General features: G+C 46.3%; 2 protein-coding genes across 3 annotated transcripts; both read left to right on the top strand.

The window, feature by feature from the left end:
• Positions 1–324: 324 nt before the first annotated feature.
• On the top strand, positions 325–3,451 carry LOC124675358. Of its 2 annotated transcripts, none has more exons than XM_047211430.1 (2): positions 325–1,665; positions 2,951–3,451. In XM_047211430.1, exon 1 carries the CDS (start codon positions 435–437, stop codon positions 1,659–1,661), a length of 1,227 nt encoding a protein of 408 aa, XP_047067386.1. In that variant the 5' UTR covers positions 325–434; the 3' UTR covers positions 1,662–1,665; positions 2,951–3,451. The 2 variants fall into 2 exon arrangements, with proteins under 2 accessions (XP_047067386.1, XP_047067385.1); XM_047211429.1 differs by having other exon boundaries at positions 326–1,665; positions 2,947–3,451.
• Positions 3,452–4,316: 865 nt separating this feature from the next.
• On the top strand, positions 4,317–4,982 carry LOC124673671 (cleavage stimulating factor 64-like). The gene has a single exon (XM_047209705.1). The coding sequence runs from the start codon at positions 4,317–4,319 to the stop codon at positions 4,980–4,982; it is 666 nt and encodes a 221-aa protein (XP_047065661.1).
• Positions 4,983–16,915: the final 11,933 nt, after the last annotated feature.

The raw sequence follows: 16,915 nt of genomic DNA, 5'->3' as shown, positions 1-16,915 counted from the left end.
CCATCAGGTTGCGGTAGAATGTGTAAATGTGGTCCTGGAGGGCACACGGCTCCGAGATGACTCCTGCGTGCGGAGACAAGTCTCTAGATCATGCATTTCCTCCTCCGACCATTTGCCATCGCGTGGAAGAAGGTAGTGTTGGCGTCCCCCTTGAGCAGCCAGTTCAGGACAAGAGCCACGAATTCTGCAGAAAAATGTAAATAGTTTCTGAACTTTCAAATTCTCCTTAGGGATTCTACAGTACTAGTTTCTCCTGCTACCTTAGAATTGGTCACGCAGATTCAGAGAAAATTTCGACTTGGTCACGCAGAATTAAAGAAAGGTTAGACATGGTCTGAGAGAAGCTGCTTTCAGACATTATTGACTTCCAGGCTTCCGATCTGGCAACGGAAAAGCTATTTCCTTCTTCCACACCACCGGCGACAGCCCAGGAAATGGCGGAAGTGAGCTCGCTGCCGGTGACCGACGACCTCCTGGCGGAGATCCTCCTCCTGCTGCCCACCCCGGCCGACCTCGTCCGCGCCTCCGCCGCCTGCGCCTCCTTCCGCCGCCTCGTCACCGACCGCGCCTTCCTCCGCCGCCTCCGCTCCCTCCACGCCGCGCCGTTCCTCGGCTTCCTCAACCACAACGGCTTCCACCCGGCCCTCCCGCCCCACCCCTCCGCGCCCGCCGCCCGGGCCGTCTCCCTCGCCGCCGATTTCTCCTACTCCTTCATCCCGTCCCACGACGGCGGCTGGAAGGTCCGGGACGTCCGCGACGGCCGCGTCCTCCTCGACCGCACCCCCGAGGATGCCGACGCCGAGGAGTCGTCGTCCCCCGTCTTCACGGACCTCGCGGTCTGCGACCCTCTGCACCGGCGGTGCCTCCAGCTTCCCCCGATCCCCGACGACCTGGCCGCTTCCGTCGAGCACCCGCAACGCGTGGAGTTCCAGCGCTGGTGCGAGCCCTTCCTCGTCCCCCCATGCCAAAACGACGAGACTTCAGAAACGTCATTCAGAGTCATCTGGATGGCGCAATGCAAAACCAAGCTAGTCGCCTTCGTCTTCTCCTCAACCACCGGAGAATGGCGAGCCGTCGCGTCCCAGGGCTGGGCCGATCTGCTAGCGGGCACGGGCGTGTCCACGGCGTCGTCAAAGAGCCCCGTTTTCTTCGGCCGACAGTACGCCTGCGGCTGCTTCTACTGGGTCATGGACTGGAGAGAGAAGCTCCTCACGCTCGACACCACAACGATGGAGTTCTCAATCGCCGACCTCCCGCCTGGCTGCCGAAGGCCGCCGATCGCCATTGTGGACGCGGGGGGAGGCAGGCCCGGGATGTTCTCTGTCCGTGAAAATGTCGCAGGCGGCACGTTCGACCTCTACTACACCATCAGGCGAAACAACAACGATGGTCCCCAGAGTTCCAACAACCGGTGGCAGATGGAGAGAATTATCCCGTTGGATTCTGGGTACCGGTATTACCTGAGAAGCGCAACGGAGAGGTACTTGCTACTGATAAGATCGGAAGAAGAGAGCTCGTCGTTGCAGATGGCGGACGTGGAATGCTTCTCACTGGACGTCAAGACCTTGCAGCTTCAGAGCGTGTGCAAGCTGAAGCATCACATCCTGCGCGCGCACATATATACCAACTTCCCACCGTCGCTGTCGTCACAGACAATCTGAAGCCGTAAGCTTTCTAATGCATTCTAATTATCTCCGTAGTACCTGCATAGTTATCACACACCTTCTATGATGCTATTGTTCATTATTGGTAATTCTTGTTTAAATGATCGTGTTGATTTTTCCCGAGTTTTTGGGAAAGCAAATGTAACCGAGGGGCAATTTAATTTGCTTGTCTGCTCGAGAGTTCTAATGTACTATATCCATTTTTAAGATAAGCAGACAAATAAATAAGTAAATGAGAGGGTCTTGCGCCATCATATATTTTTTAGTAGCCTCATATCCATCCATTATTTGGAGACTTCATGCGTAGAGCATAAGTCACTATGAACGGACAGTATTGTCTTGTCTGTGAGCAATTCTTTTATATAATGTCACTGTGTGATGTAATGTGAACAATCATGATAAGAAATATATCTGGGCGGAAGCCCCCAAATTCGGCTTTCAAGAATATAGGCACACTGCCAAAACTTTGCAAACAATGCTTCACATCTTCTTCCTTTTGGATGCATTTCCTTGGTATATTGTGTGTTGCCTTGGCTCCAACAACTATTTTATGGTTAGGCTAACAGAGAAGGAGTAAGTTAAAAAATTCTCATGATGTAGAAATGGATCCATTTAACTGGCATCCTTGCAATTTAGAGCGTGAATTATTACTCTGACTTGTATCAGGAATCAGTCTCTTGTATATGATGGTGAGCAAAATTGAACTGGTGAACTTGATTATTAGTTTAATGGACTTCGAATTCAAGTAGCAATCACTTATTCACTTGTGCTCAGAAGCCATAGAATTTGAAATCAGCCTTTCAAGATCAGTTAGAGAGGTGGTGGGCGCCCTTGTTTTTTTAGACAATTATTATTGTTCACTCACCTGAATCTCTGTTCTAGAGGGCACATTAATTGATTATCAGGCTACTGATTTTGTATGATTTAACTTTGTGATTCATTTCTTTATGTTTACCTGTCTATCTCTGGCTATGTTTTCTAGTTGTGCAATAAAATTATTTTGGTAAACACATAATTCGAGTGCGGCTGTTGCATTTCTCAAATCAGTTGAGATCAATATTACCAGTAGGCAAAAACTAAATTAAATGAACGTCTGCAATGCATTCTGTGTGCTTTTTGAAGTCCTTGTATTTATGGAATGTTACAGATGTCTTCCTCATAAGTTTACCAATCCTATATTTTGCCACATACAGTACCTATAACCTGTTCATATTTGCATACAAGCATTTTGAGTTATGAACTCTTCTCAATTCTCTGATCTGCTGTCTTCTTTCTCTGTCAGATAGATTCAGTGGAGTCGTAGTCACTAGTCAGATCAAAGAGCAGACATTCAAGTCCATAACTCAAACTGATTGGTGCGATCTTGTTGTATGAGGTGTGAGATCATGTGCCAGATTCTCATGGCCATCACTGCAACTATCCAAGATTAAACTACCTGTCTGGAAGGAGAAATCAAGATGGCCTCAGGTGGAGGTGGCAGCACCTGTAATGACATCGTACACTTCCTCCTCTGCAAACTTGGATTACAGATATAGATAAAGGAGACATGAATTTTCTGGTTTGTTGTTTTGGTGGCATCTGTTTTGTTCTGTGTTCTTTCATTTTATCCTGTTTGGCGTTCAATATTGTGTACCATTTTCTGACAATATTATCTGTCAAATTGCATGAGCAGCGAGTAGCGAAACTGGGGGAGTAATGCCAGTTCAATGTAACACTTCAGATATCGTGTGCAAATACTTACAGGCAAGATTGAAAGATTATTATCACTGTCGATTATTTTGTACATATTTGTGGCCAATGTGTACGTCTTGCAGACAGTCTGATTCTCACATCGTTTGACATATTTTTTGCGAGTTTTCACATTGATTTAAAGATTATTTTCACTGTCGGTTGCTTCACCCCTGTGTCCGCTTCATCTTAGAAGCTACATACGATTGTTATGTCTCCTTCAGTGTTGGTCATGTTGAACTGTCAGTGTTGGTCATGTTGAACTGTCAGTCTTGAGGATGCTAAAACGGACAACAGTCTTGAACTAGTACTAAATTTACCGAGATATTTCTTCGAACTACAAATGAACAACAAACTACAGTTCTTTCCGTGTCAATGTTTCAGAAAGTTGCAGCAACCAACCATGTTTTCTTATATAAATGTCGCCTTTCTTGAAGCTAATATAGCAGGCATGGCCTCTTCAGCACTATGCCACTCTAGCCTCTCTAGCTAGGTCTTTTCATCCTCTCTGGCCGCTGTTGTGCAGTTCGTCTCCATCTTTTCTTTCTTTTCTGGAGAGTGAAACTTGTACTGGCCGGGCTTTTGAAACCGCCTAAAACCTGCGCGAACACCATTGGTAGATTATATAACTCGCGTTTATAATGTTACAGTGTCTCTCTTCTTAAGCACATGATTTTGAACGCAAAGCCTGTTGAGAATTCCCGCGTGCAGCCGACGCCGAGTCTGCCCGCTGGAAACCGACTTACGCCAGCACGCGCTTCCAAAAACAAGAAGTCCGATCCCGAGTCGAGAACGGTGTGATTCACTTCCATATATCCATACGTAGCGAAGCATTCATCCGGCAAGCCCGTCTCGATTCCCTTCTACCCACACGCCCTAGCTCATCTAGATCGCATCCCTTTCTGCCCTAGCTCGTCTTCGATCATGGACAGCCTCGCCGCGGCCGCCGCCAACTGCCGCTGCAGCCGCGTCGTCTACGTCGGCAACATCGCCTTCCACGCCGTCGACAAGGAGGTCCTCGACGCCTGCGAGCTCATCGGCCCCGTCCGCTCCTTCCGCCTCGCCGCCGACGCCGCCACGGGCAAGCGCAAGGGCTACGCCTTCGTCGAGTACGCCGACGACGCCACGGCGCAGAGCGCATGCCGCAACCTGCACGGCCACCTCCTGCGTGGCCGCGAGCTGCGCGTCGGCCTCGCCGACAGGACCGGCGCGTCGGGGAGGCGCCGCGGCGACCACGACCCCGTCGGCATGGACGACGCCATCCACGCCGCCTCCCTCGTCGACTTCTCCGGGCAGCGCCACGCCGCAGCCGTCGCCTCCGTCACGCGGTATCTGGCCGGCCTGTCCAGGCACCAGCTGCGGGAAGCCGCGGCCGCGTTCGAGACCAACAAGCTTCTCAAGGACACCGCCATGGAGATGGTGCAGCGCCTGCTCGACATGGCGGCCGCCGACGCTGCCGCCGAGGAGGCAAAGAGGAAGAGGCAGGAGAGCGTCTCTGCTGCGACGGCCGATGATCACCGCGCCAAGATGAGGAAGCTGGAAGATGGCGGGAAGGCCACGCCGGTGCCCGCTGGAGTTGCCTGCGTCTGAGAGACCATGCCGCAGCAACTGCTTCTTCGTGATTAGTCTCTGTTCATTCTTGGTGTTATAGATCATCACGCGAAACAACATATGTACTGTGTAATGTCACACCATCTATTGATGATCTTGTCATATGTTATTTGTGATCTTACATGCTCTCCGTTGCTACTAGAAACTCTGGTCAAGTGGACGCTTGCGAACTCCAAGAGGGGTATTTATTCTCGATAGTAGGTTCATGCCTCTAGTTTGCTGTTGCTACTAGGATAATCCATTAATATTTTATCCAAGGGTAGTTCTATTGTTTACTTTACACACGTTGCTTAATGTGATAGTATGTTGCTTGCGACTTTATACTAGAAGGGGTGCGGACGCTACCTGAAGGTGGATTATTAGTCATAGACGCAGTTGGACTACGGTCTATGTATTATGTTGTAATGCCCAATACCAAATTATCATAGTAATCATCTTGTCATGTATCGATCGATATTCTGTCAATTGCCCAGCTGTAATTTGTTCACCCAACATGCTATTTCTTTATGGAGAGACACCTCTAGTGAACTGTGGACCCCGGTCCTATTTCCTTACTGATAAATTCAACTGCAATCATGTTCTGTTTACTTTCTGCAAACATCTTCTTCCATTCGATACGTCTAATCCTTTGTGTTCAGCAAATCAGTGAGATTGACAACCTCACTGCAAGTTGGGGTAAAGTACTTTGGTTGTGTTGTGTGTAGGTTCCACGTTGTTGCTGATGACAGTAGTGCGTCCTGCCACTAGTTAGCCAGCAACACCTTAAGAAGTCACTCCTTTTTCCTACTGGTCGATTAAACCTTGGTTTCGTACTAAGGGAAAACTTGTTGCTGTGCTTATCACACCTTCCTCTTGAGTTTCCCAAACGCTTCCACAATAACGCTCATCAAGATTGTCTGGTGCCATCACCGGAGCACCATCACGGATATGCAATCCGCTTTGGAGAAGCAAGCTGAGTTATTATATGGAGGCCGTCCCTCCTCTTCACGAGGTTGTTGACTCCTTGCACGGCCTGCTGCTAGTGATTGGGGGTTTCTAGAGTGGGCGGAAGCTGCGTTGGGAAGGCTCTTCTGGACGCCTACGATACCCCACAATGTCATGACTTGACTTTGTCTGCGCGGTGTTGGAGTGTCTTGTTTGGGGTATTCGTTCGTGTCTGCTTTGTGGCCTCTTGTGTTAGGTAGAGTGGGTGAGGTCCTATTGTTCAGGTCTTTGTTAGGCTTGGTTGTGAGTGTGTTTAGGTGTGATGTTTGTGTGAGCTTGGCCCTGTTGTTGTACGTTTTCACTCAATTTTCTTTTAAAAACTGGAAACCCTCTTCTTAATTTTAATTAATAAATAAGGCAAAGTTTTTACCTCCATTTAAAAAAGAATCCAAAGGAAACTTGATCTGATTCTATCCATCTTTTCTCTAGAGCCCACATGTAGCCTGTACACGGATAGCATGTATAGTGAGATGCTAGTAAGGGAAGAATTAGTCAAAATGACCCTGCTCCAATGGGGAGCATCTTCCCTTGTCAATTCCGAAATTTTGTTCCCCATCCTATCTTCTAGCGGTCTCCATTCGCTCGTTTCAACCTCTTCTCATCAAGCCAACACCTAAATACTTCAGCATGAGTTTTCCTGAGTTGCAAGTCAGGATCTATTGAAAAGCAAAAGAATTATCCACATCCTGCCCTAAGGAAGTAAGCAATAAATAACATTCTTGTGAAAATTTATCTTAAGACCACATATTTGTGCAAATAAGCACATGATAACTTTTAGATTTCTAGCCTTTCTAAATCATTCTCAAAACAAAGTATGGTGTCATATGCATGCTGCAAAATGGACACACATTTGTTAATCAAATTGTACGCCAAACCAGATACTAATCCCCGTGCTTGTGCTCTATCAATCATTTTAGCTAATACATCAACCAACAAGTCAAAAAGATTAGGTGAAAGTGGATCACCCTGCCTTAAACCCTGGTATGTGTTGAAGTAAGGTCCTATCAAACTATTAATTTAAATACCAACTTTTCCACTTGTAACCGCTTTCATTACCCAGTCAATTAGTATCCTAGGGAAGCCTTTCATTTCCATTAATTGCAGAAGGAAAGACCATTTGATCTTGTAAAAATCCTTTTCAAAGTCAATTTGGAAAGCGCTCCAGGTTTCTTCAAAGTCAATTTGAAAAAGCGCCCCAGGTTTCTTCATGTGAATTTCATTTAACACTTCATGAAGTATACAGACCCTTTTAAAAAGTGGCCTTTTCGAGAGAAGACATCGTTTACGAATTCAAGAACTCTCGTACGAACGGAAGAAGCTCTCTCGGTAAAAGGAAAAAAAAACATTTCAGGTAAGCAGCAACAACACTTGAAGGTCGAGCAAAACCTAGGTTATGTTAGAAAGTATCGTCTCTATACGTTTTGACCAGACCAAAACAAAGACTAACGGAACATGTACAAAGTGAACTGATCAACTGATTTGCTTCCAAACGCAGAGTAGTATTAGTCAAGCACTCAAGCCAAAGTCAGTTTACAAACTGAGACATACAATTCCTGCAATTTCTGTTAGTTTTTTTCTGGTTGACAGTCGCATCCTATTAGAGCACATCAACTTTCACGCTCCTGAAACAAACATAACATTTGCATATAGGAGTCTATATCTGCCATGTTGAACAGTTATCTTGAAGAACATACTCCGCAAGCTAAATGACAATATACAAAAGCAACTACCACTACACACAGAACATAACAGAATGACATACCAGTGATGCACAACGAGAATGATATTCCATCTTTAGAGAAAGCACACACCAGTTAGCTAAGTTCACACTAAGCACCATTTATTTGGACACCGAAGTTTAGACCGGCAAAACTGCGGTACGACAAAGCTACTGAATAATTCAGAGACTCAGCTTGGCTGCAAGCCCATTAGAACTCCAAAAGAAAAATATCTAAACATCCAAGGACTGATGTTGCGTCACAGGAGCATTCCAACCTTACACGGACATTTTCTCTTACAAGATGTCTTTGCTTCTATCACACTAACATAAGCATTGAAATGACACAACCAGAGTTTGACTTAATGAAGTAAAAATTAAATGGCACTCATTGCCATTTGCTTCTATCACACTAACAGAAGCATTGAAATGACACAACCAAAGTTTGACTAATGAAGTAAAAAATTAAATGGCACTCATTGCCTGGTAGCAATACTCATGCTTAGGATCGTCCTGCGCAGATTTTCCAGCACTAGCATGATACCATGGCCAGCCTCATGACCCACTACAGCTTGATGCTAGATATCCAAGCTCCGAGCATCACAGCGAAACAATTCTGCATATTCAACCAGACGTAGTTATAGAACCTTGTTATACCGAAGCAATAATACCATTTGCTTCCACCATTCGACAAATCAATAATATTTTATGGTACTCATAAATTAAGACATAGATTATCACAAATGACTATATATTGCTAAACAGATAGAAGACACACATGATTTTTTTATCACCAGAAAATAGACGCAAGCTATATACAGCTGAATCTATAATTTGTTTGTCTTATTTGGCACTTGTTTACTTTATGGATCAATTATTAAAATAGTAATAATGCGGTGCATTGTGCTAGTCATTTTTTTCTAACAATCAATTATTCGAAGAGTGGTAGTGCTAGTGCGGTGCACTGTGATTGCCCTTGGCAGTCTCTAGTAAATTTTCTTCTAGATGTAGTGTTAATAGCAATGTCATATACCCGCAAAAAAAATAGCAATGTCATATAAAAGTAATTCCAAAATACAAATTTAATAGTGTCCTTTATGTTATTAATGCATATACTCACTGGTAAGCAATTACAAATATTCATCTCAAACACATAGTATAATTAAGGATTACATCATTTTTGTGTTGGAGCAGCCGATATGATTTCTAATTAGATAGTCAAACAATCAACTCAATGCGATGTGTCGGTTATTTGGAGACTTAGAGTACCTAGTAGTCGACCAGCCTTGTTACTAAGAGTGTGAGACACCATAATTTTTTGTGATGCGAGGGAGAAAGTGAAAGTGAAGATTGTTAATGCATGAAGAAATAATCTAGCACTAGTACCAAGACATAGAAACAAGCAAAGATATTTTGGAAGTGGTGGTATCTTGCTAATAACATATCAAGACACATGAGTAGTTGCAAGTGTCTTTCTGGAAGAGAGCTATTAGAATTATATATGCACAAAATCGAGTCTGACCATTTTCTCTTCGATCTCTATTAACCAACTATTTGAGATACTTATACAAACCCTAGCCTCTAACTATAGGTATTCAGTCTAATAGTTGTCCAGTACACAAAAGGAAATATACCCTACAATGCATGTTCAAACACTAAAGGTAATCCAATTTTCAATACGTGATCTAATATTTGAAATCAAGCTCAACCATTAGAATAACATAATCATGGTCATGCAACCATATTTGTACTCCAATGACATTCCGCGTACAAAAAGAAACTCTTTGAGTGAGCTGGTAAGTATGAAGTCTGGTATACACAATTTCGAAGATTCAAAGTATGGCCAGTATAGCCAAGTTTTCTAAGTTTATAAGCTTTGTTAATTTGACTGCATGTTTCACTTTTATTCACTTCAAAAAATCAGTTTATCATTGATGCCAAGTAAGAAATAAAATGGAAGAATAATTTACCAATTACATCTCCATCTAACAAACTAGGAGGTCAAATTTCCATTTTAGAAAGCTACTTTATGGCCACAGGTGATGCATTAGGTTGCAACTACAATAGCTTTTGCATCTAAGGAAGTCAGTTGATAGAGAAGCACACTATCGACGAAGTAGGTACATTAAGGAAAAAATACCATGATAAAAAACTTACCATTTCATATACTTGGTGGTGAGAATGATGGTGGGAAACCAAAATATGGAGTAGGAAACGAAGAAGGGCGATTTGTTTCATAGAATCTCTCAAAGAGAAAAGTCTTCACACCCATCAAAATATATCCATATTTTGAACTAGGGTACGAGGAGCCTTGAGTGTATTGCATGAACAAGTACCCATTAGTTGCACACATGATGCGGTAGTCATGCGCAGTGGGTGGCAACTGTATTGTCTTCTCCAAGCACCACTCATCGGTGCTCCAAGCTTCCTTTTTCTTAGTTGTGCAATAGAGGTGAAGTCTTGTACCTGTCATGTGATGAAAGAGAGCAAATATCCCAAGTCTACCTTCTCCTGCCTCTACAACGGCACAATCATACTCAAGATAGCCAAGTGGACTGTTGGAAAAAAAGAACTCCATCTTCCTTGTGTCAAGAGCAAGAACCTTCCGTGCCTCACCCATCTTCCAGTAGAAACAACCATATGCATAACTACGACGAGAGTGCACACGACGACTGAATGAGATGACTTTACCAATGCATTGACCGTCTAGAGATGTAACGGCATGCCACTTTCCAACAACAGAAGAGAAGATTAGGACAAGTAGCTTCTTATGACCACGTGCCATCCATATCACTTTGAATGAAGTCTCCGCTACCACACATTCACCGCGAGGAACAAGGAAAGTTTCACATCTGTAATTGAATCCATTGTGGCACAAGTCTTGGACATAGGTGTATAGATCATCAGGTAGTGGAGGGAGTAGAACATAGCGACGGGACAGAGGGTCGCATACCGCAAGGTGCATGAAGATGCTCTCTTGGTCTCCCTTGCTTCCATGGCTACGACTTAGTAGGGCACGACCGTCACAAATGTCTTGGACAATCCAGCTACCAGGGAACGGAAGGAACGAGAAGGATAAATCTGAAGCGGTGAGTAGCAAATCGGAGATGGAAGTAGAGGGGTGAGGTGGCTTCACAGGTTTGAAGCCATCCCTAGTGAAGAAGCCAAGGAAGAAGGAAGGGTAGCGATGCAAAGGAACACACCGAACAAAGTAGGGGTCGCTGATGATGTCGTGACAGTAGTTGTTTGCCATGGAGATCCGTGCAAGGTCTTCAAGGGAAGGCGCACGCAGGAAGATCTCCGCTAAAAGGTCCCCGGGGAGCGACGGCACAGGGAATGATTCCATTGAGATTGATGGGTTGACGAAGCTCTCTGATGGCCGACGACCAATAAGGAAGACACCAAGAAAGAGATGGGGAATACCGAAGATCGGGTATTAAATTAGTACCCAACAATCGCTACAATATAAGATTTCCTCATTTAATGTGGTAGAGTACATTACATAATTCCCACCCTTTTCATTGTTAAAATACCCATTTGATCCATCATGGACTAATCGGTAACATTTCTGGGACATCTAGCATCACTCCATTCGGTTTTGTCTTATATATTTGAGTTTGTTACCTTATTTGGCCCAAAATTTGAAATTTATGGGTTTCATGTTAATTGTTGCACTAATTTGTGTATGAATAAAAAATATTCTATTTTTTATAATAAGTATTAAATTATGTGTGTTATTATTGTCATTTGCCTCTAATATGGTTTGGCCATATTCAGCGCAGACCTCCATAAGCTCCAGTGCATAGTGGACGGCTAAAGCGTGCTGATAATGTCAAGAGAGGACGGGGTACACCAAACTTGACATGGGAGGAGTCCGTAAAGAGAGATCTAAAGGACTGGAGTATCACCAAAGAACTAGCCATGGAAAGAGCCCCGTGGAAGCTTGCTATCCATGTGCCAGATCCATGAGTTGGTTACGAGATCTTATGGGTTTCACCTCTAGCCTACCCCAACTTGTTTGGGAATAAAGGCTTTGTTGTTGTTGTTATTATTGTCATTTGCCTCTAATAGTGAAAGTACTGAGGCTATCTACAGGAGGGGAGCAAATGTGATATTACAAAATTTCAACCAAAATTTACATTCTTATCTTATTGTCTATGTTCTATAAATCAATCCTAATCAAACAGAAAAACAATCAAGATTCTAACAAAACTGCATAAGTGAAGAGAAGTCAAGTGAAAACCAAGATAAAGGATATGTTGTCGTGTCCAAAACTTTGGTGGGATACAATGCCTTAGTTGAGAACATTTGTTTTCACATATAAATACAAATTTTATAAAGTAAAATAAGATTTACTTTTGAATATACAACATTTATTGTGACATTAACGAGCACTTCCTATTTCCAACACAACACATGTTTTCTTTATATTTATTAAAAACATTATAATATTAGTAAAACATATATTTTAGATTTATATTTAAATAAAAAAGTAAATAGTTGTTAATGGCTACACAAATGTGACCCATCTAGAAATACTTAGGGCCACTATTTGATGCTAGGTGGCTCCCCTTATTCGGCCTAGGAAGGCAAATCCTATTTGACGCTTCACGCGAAGGTTGGCGTCGCGGCGCGTAGGGGTGTGGGTGTGTGGGCCTGACCCGTTAACCTCAGATGGCTACCATAGAGTAGAAAGACGACTGGAGGGGAGGAAGGCGAGGTGCAACAGTTGGGCGGCGACCTTCGGAGAAGGCTGAGACGAGGCGTTCCTCTCACCGTCGCGACGCAGGGGTTTAATGTTCCGACGCTATGCAGGTGGGGTGGCCGGCGCCAAAAAAGAAGGTGAGTGTCCGGGAGGGGGTTAAAGGGTGGGGTGGTGGTGGACCAGTGGAGGCCGCGGATGGACGCCGAGGCGATGCGGGTGGCAGAGGTAGGCGGTCACGACCGGTGGCGGGATTGTTGATGTGGAGATCGACGAAGAAGGAGCCAGGATGAAGGTGGTAAGAAGAAGAAGGGCAACCAAGATGGTGGGCCATAGCCCATAGTGGCTTCCGACGATCGTTCTCGTTCGCGTCACACGTCAAATAGGAGACCCCACTAGGAGGCATGTAAGAGCATCTCTAGCAGACCCCTTATATCCGCGGCCTCTAAAGCATAAAGGGCGCGGTAAACGCATTTTAAGGTCTCGCACAGGCTGCAGTCGAGCAGATACAACAAAATAAAACGGACCTTAAAACAATATTTTCAGCATTTCAACTCATACGTGTGATATTGGACATAAAATGCAAATATGGCACAAATACTCGCTAAAATATGAATGTTTTCAACATCACATAATACAACAATAATCCAAATTACATCAATAGTTCAAATCCAAGTAATTAAACAAATAATGAATGGTCCCAAATGCAAATAATGGTTCACATCACACATGAATGAATATGAAATCAAATGAATAGAAACGACATAATGTTGCCCGTGCAACTAGTGGTGCTCAATGAGATCAAAATAAAGTTAAGTTTGCGTGCCTAAGTCTTAAATCTGCCGATATGTCTCAAGAAATGGTTGGATACAATCTGGATTTCTTGTTGGCTTCACATGACTACCAACATTGTCGTAGAAGAAATCCAAGTTCAAATCTTTTTGGTCCTCGATAATCATATTGTGGAGAATCACACAAGTCGTCATGATCTCGTCGAGGGACGCAAAGAACCGCCACGGTTGATTCGTGGCGAGGGCGGGCCAAATCAGCAGCACATGCGGCTTCTGCTTCGGCGAGGACGGGACTGACCGCCTAGCTCAATGGCACACCCAAGCTTCACGCAAGATCCATGGCAGCCGCGACTTCCACCACGAGCATGGACGGGATCCCATCGATACCACAAGTGGCGACCCCCGTGGGGGTGCAGCGGACGGCCAGCGAGCTTATACAAGTCGTAATTGAGAAAGGGTGGGGGGGGGGGGGTATCCAAGGCGGCGTGTGGCGGCGGAGGAGGATCTTGGAGGCGGATGGTCTAAAATGGGAAGCGCGAGCTGAAACTTTCCTCCCGCCAAGGGCTTTCGCGAGATAGAAGCACCGTCCGGTCGACCAAGAAATCCTTGTATGTGAGGGTTCGACCCCCCTTAGATCTTTTTAAAGGTCACTCAGATATAGCGTATCTGTTCAGGTCGCGTTTCCCCCTCGGAACTTTAAAATAGAGGTTATTTGGGGGTTGCTTGGGTGTAGACGGATGGGCTGGATCCTGGTTTGTTGACTAGGTAGGCTGAAAGCATATGTAGTCGCGCCCCCAAACCTTCCCCCAAAGGGATTTGGGGCGTGTTGGACGTTCAACCGCCCACAACCGCGCACCTCAAAGCCCTTGTCGACCCGACGCGGCCCAATAAGGTGTCCGGCACCCCGATGCCATTCACACGGGTGCGGGGGCGACAGACACAACTAAAAACAAAGCGGCGAGTGGCGGGCCAGCCGTGTCATCCACACAAAGAAATTCCATTTCTTCCGCCATTTCCCTCCCTCACGCTGCTTCTTTCCTTTTTTTCGTCAGCCACTTCTTTCATTTCTCCCTCCCAGCGCTGATCTCTCCCACCTAGACCGTTGCCTCCACTCGTAGACATGCCGCCGAAAAACCCCAGCAATGCTACTGGCAAGGGCAAGGCACTAGCGCGGAAAGGGGTGAAGGCACCCTTCATGAAGCTACGAAAGGCGCCGGCGCCGAAGACGAAGCCGGAGTCGATGACCCAGGAGGAATGGGAGGCACACTGCGTGCGGCGCGGTTTCAAAATATCGGAGCGAAAAGGTCGGCATGCGCGAAGAAGACGAGAGCTGCCAATCCGAAGCATGTCGTTGCGCTGGCCTCGCGCGCCGCTGCCACTACCGCAAGCCCATGGAACGGCTCGAAGAGCGGCCCGGTGTACATTCCGGGGATGGTTTCCCCATCGATGCCAGGTTTCTTCAGCCACCCTGGGAGAGCGACGCTGCGGTTCACGCCGACGTCGCGCCGCACGGCTGGTTCAACCCGAATGCCATGTTCTCCCAGATGCATGACAAGAGGCGTCAAGAAGGACATGGCAACGATGTTGCCTTCACTATGCGCAGGGGTCCCCTCGAATTCGAGGGAGGCGCCGGTACCCCGTTCGACGGAATGCCGACGCGCGCGGAAGAGGAGGCGGCGGGCGAGGATGGAGAGGAGGACGATGATGATGAAGAGGACGAGGGCGAGGACGGAGAAGGGGAAGACGAGGAAGGAGGTGTCGAGGTAGAGGAAATCGTCAATGCTGAGGGCGGCCTTACACGGCAGATAAGAAGAAAAAGAATGTAGCGACAGGAACACGAGGGCCCAAGTGGAAGGATCTGGAAGATCGGTGCATGTGCGACTCATGGAAGACAGTGAGCATCGACGCGACCACCGACGCCAATCAAAAATATGGCGCTGATGCATGTAAAATGCATATATGAACTTTGTCCTTTATTAGCATGAATTTCCCCATATTTGCAACATATATGATGATAATACCATGTTTTACATTGATTTATGGGGATTTACCAATGATCCCCTTTATTTGAGTTATAACTCTACACAACAGGAAAATCCTGTTGTCGAGGGTACTCCTCGGCAATGCCCTCCGTTTGGGGCTTAGGGTAGATGGAATCCTGTAGGCTGACACGAGACATCGGTTATCGAACAAGCGGAGAAAGCAATTTACCCAGGTTCGGGGCCCTCGATGAGGTAAAACCCTTACGTCCTGCCTGTCTGATCTTGATTATGAAAATATCGGGTTACAATGGGGTGCCGAAGGTTTCGGCTGTGATCTCGTCGAGAGGCTAAGTACTACGGGGACCTAGCTCTGGACTTATGGTGGCTAAGATTGCTAAGATTGCGTGTGTCCCTCGGCAGCCCCACTCCTGGCCCTTATATAGGGAGCCAGGTCTCGAGAGATCTGTCCGGGTACGACTAGGTTACAAAGGCCCCTAGTTATAGACTTTCCTTGTATTCTTCGTCTCTTCGTCTTGTTCTTCAAGGAATCTTCTTCGGCACCGACGTAGCAGCCCACCTTGCCATCGAGTGTCTTCACTTGGAGTCCCAACATTATCAGGCGCCTATTGGGCGAGGATCAAGGAAGAGTTTGTCGAGCGCAAATACCTCGAGAAGGACTATGCCATGATGGTAATGAAGAGGAGCTAGAAGGCAATGTCGACGCGCTAGGCCATCATACTGGCGCAGGTGAACATCTTCCATGGCTACCATTTCAAAATCAAGTAATGGGCGGATAGCGGCACAACCCCCGTCGACCATGTATGTGCGCCACCGTCCCTTCTCGCGTTTCTTTCTATGTGGCTAGGCATGATTGTCTTTGCACTTCCTTTGATTAGTTGAACCACACTCTTCGCTTGCACCGGAAGAATTCGGAAGGCCATGGAGGATTGGGCTTGTTGTGTCGCTATAGCAAGCTCAAAAGCTGTGAGAAGCGGAGGTTGACGGGTATCTCCTCGGCGAAGGGGTGGCATCATTGATCTGGATGTGCCGTTCACCGCATTGGTAGAGCGCCCTATCGGCAATAAGGCGGCCAAGGCCGCCGCGTTTGAAGCAGTGTCGACCGAGAAGATCTAGTCGTCGATCAACAGATGCCTCGCCGATGTCTACTTGAACCTGCTCATTCGCGACAAGAAGGCCGACGAGAGGTGGGCGATGCTACTTTAGAAGCAAGAAGAGAAGATGTAGATCGAGAAGGAGCATGTCGCCGTGAAGAAACGCAAAGAGGACTTCATGCTCTTGACCGCCTCGACAGCAGGAATGGATCCCCGGGTTCTGGCGGCGCACAACTTCTACAAAGTCATGATCCTCAACGATATCGACGCTAAAATGGCCGTGTCCACGGCATCGGCATCAACTTTAGCTCTAGAGGCAGCGGCAGCATCAGCAGGTGCGTCCGCGACGGCAACAGCCAACACAGTTGCGTCGACATCGGCGAGTACACTAGCGATGGTATCGGTGTCGCCGACAAAGCAAGCTGAGGTCGTCGTGCTGGACGAGCCAGAGTCGACTCAACAGACGGCATCGACTATGGCGGCTACTTTGATCGTGATGACTATGGCGGCCACTCTAATCGCGTCGAATATGGCGGGGAAAATTAGTTTTGAATGGTGACGATCTTTATTTTTATTGCAAATTCTGTTCGGGGTCAGTTTTTGCGGATGCAGCCGAGAACAGAC

This window comes from Lolium rigidum, chromosome 7 (genome assembly GCF_022539505.1).
Source record: "Lolium rigidum isolate FL_2022 chromosome 7, APGP_CSIRO_Lrig_0.1, whole genome shotgun sequence".
Taxonomy (NCBI): Eukaryota; Viridiplantae; Streptophyta; class Magnoliopsida; order Poales; family Poaceae; genus Lolium; species Lolium rigidum.
This window is presented reverse-complemented; position numbering and strand designations above follow the sequence as displayed.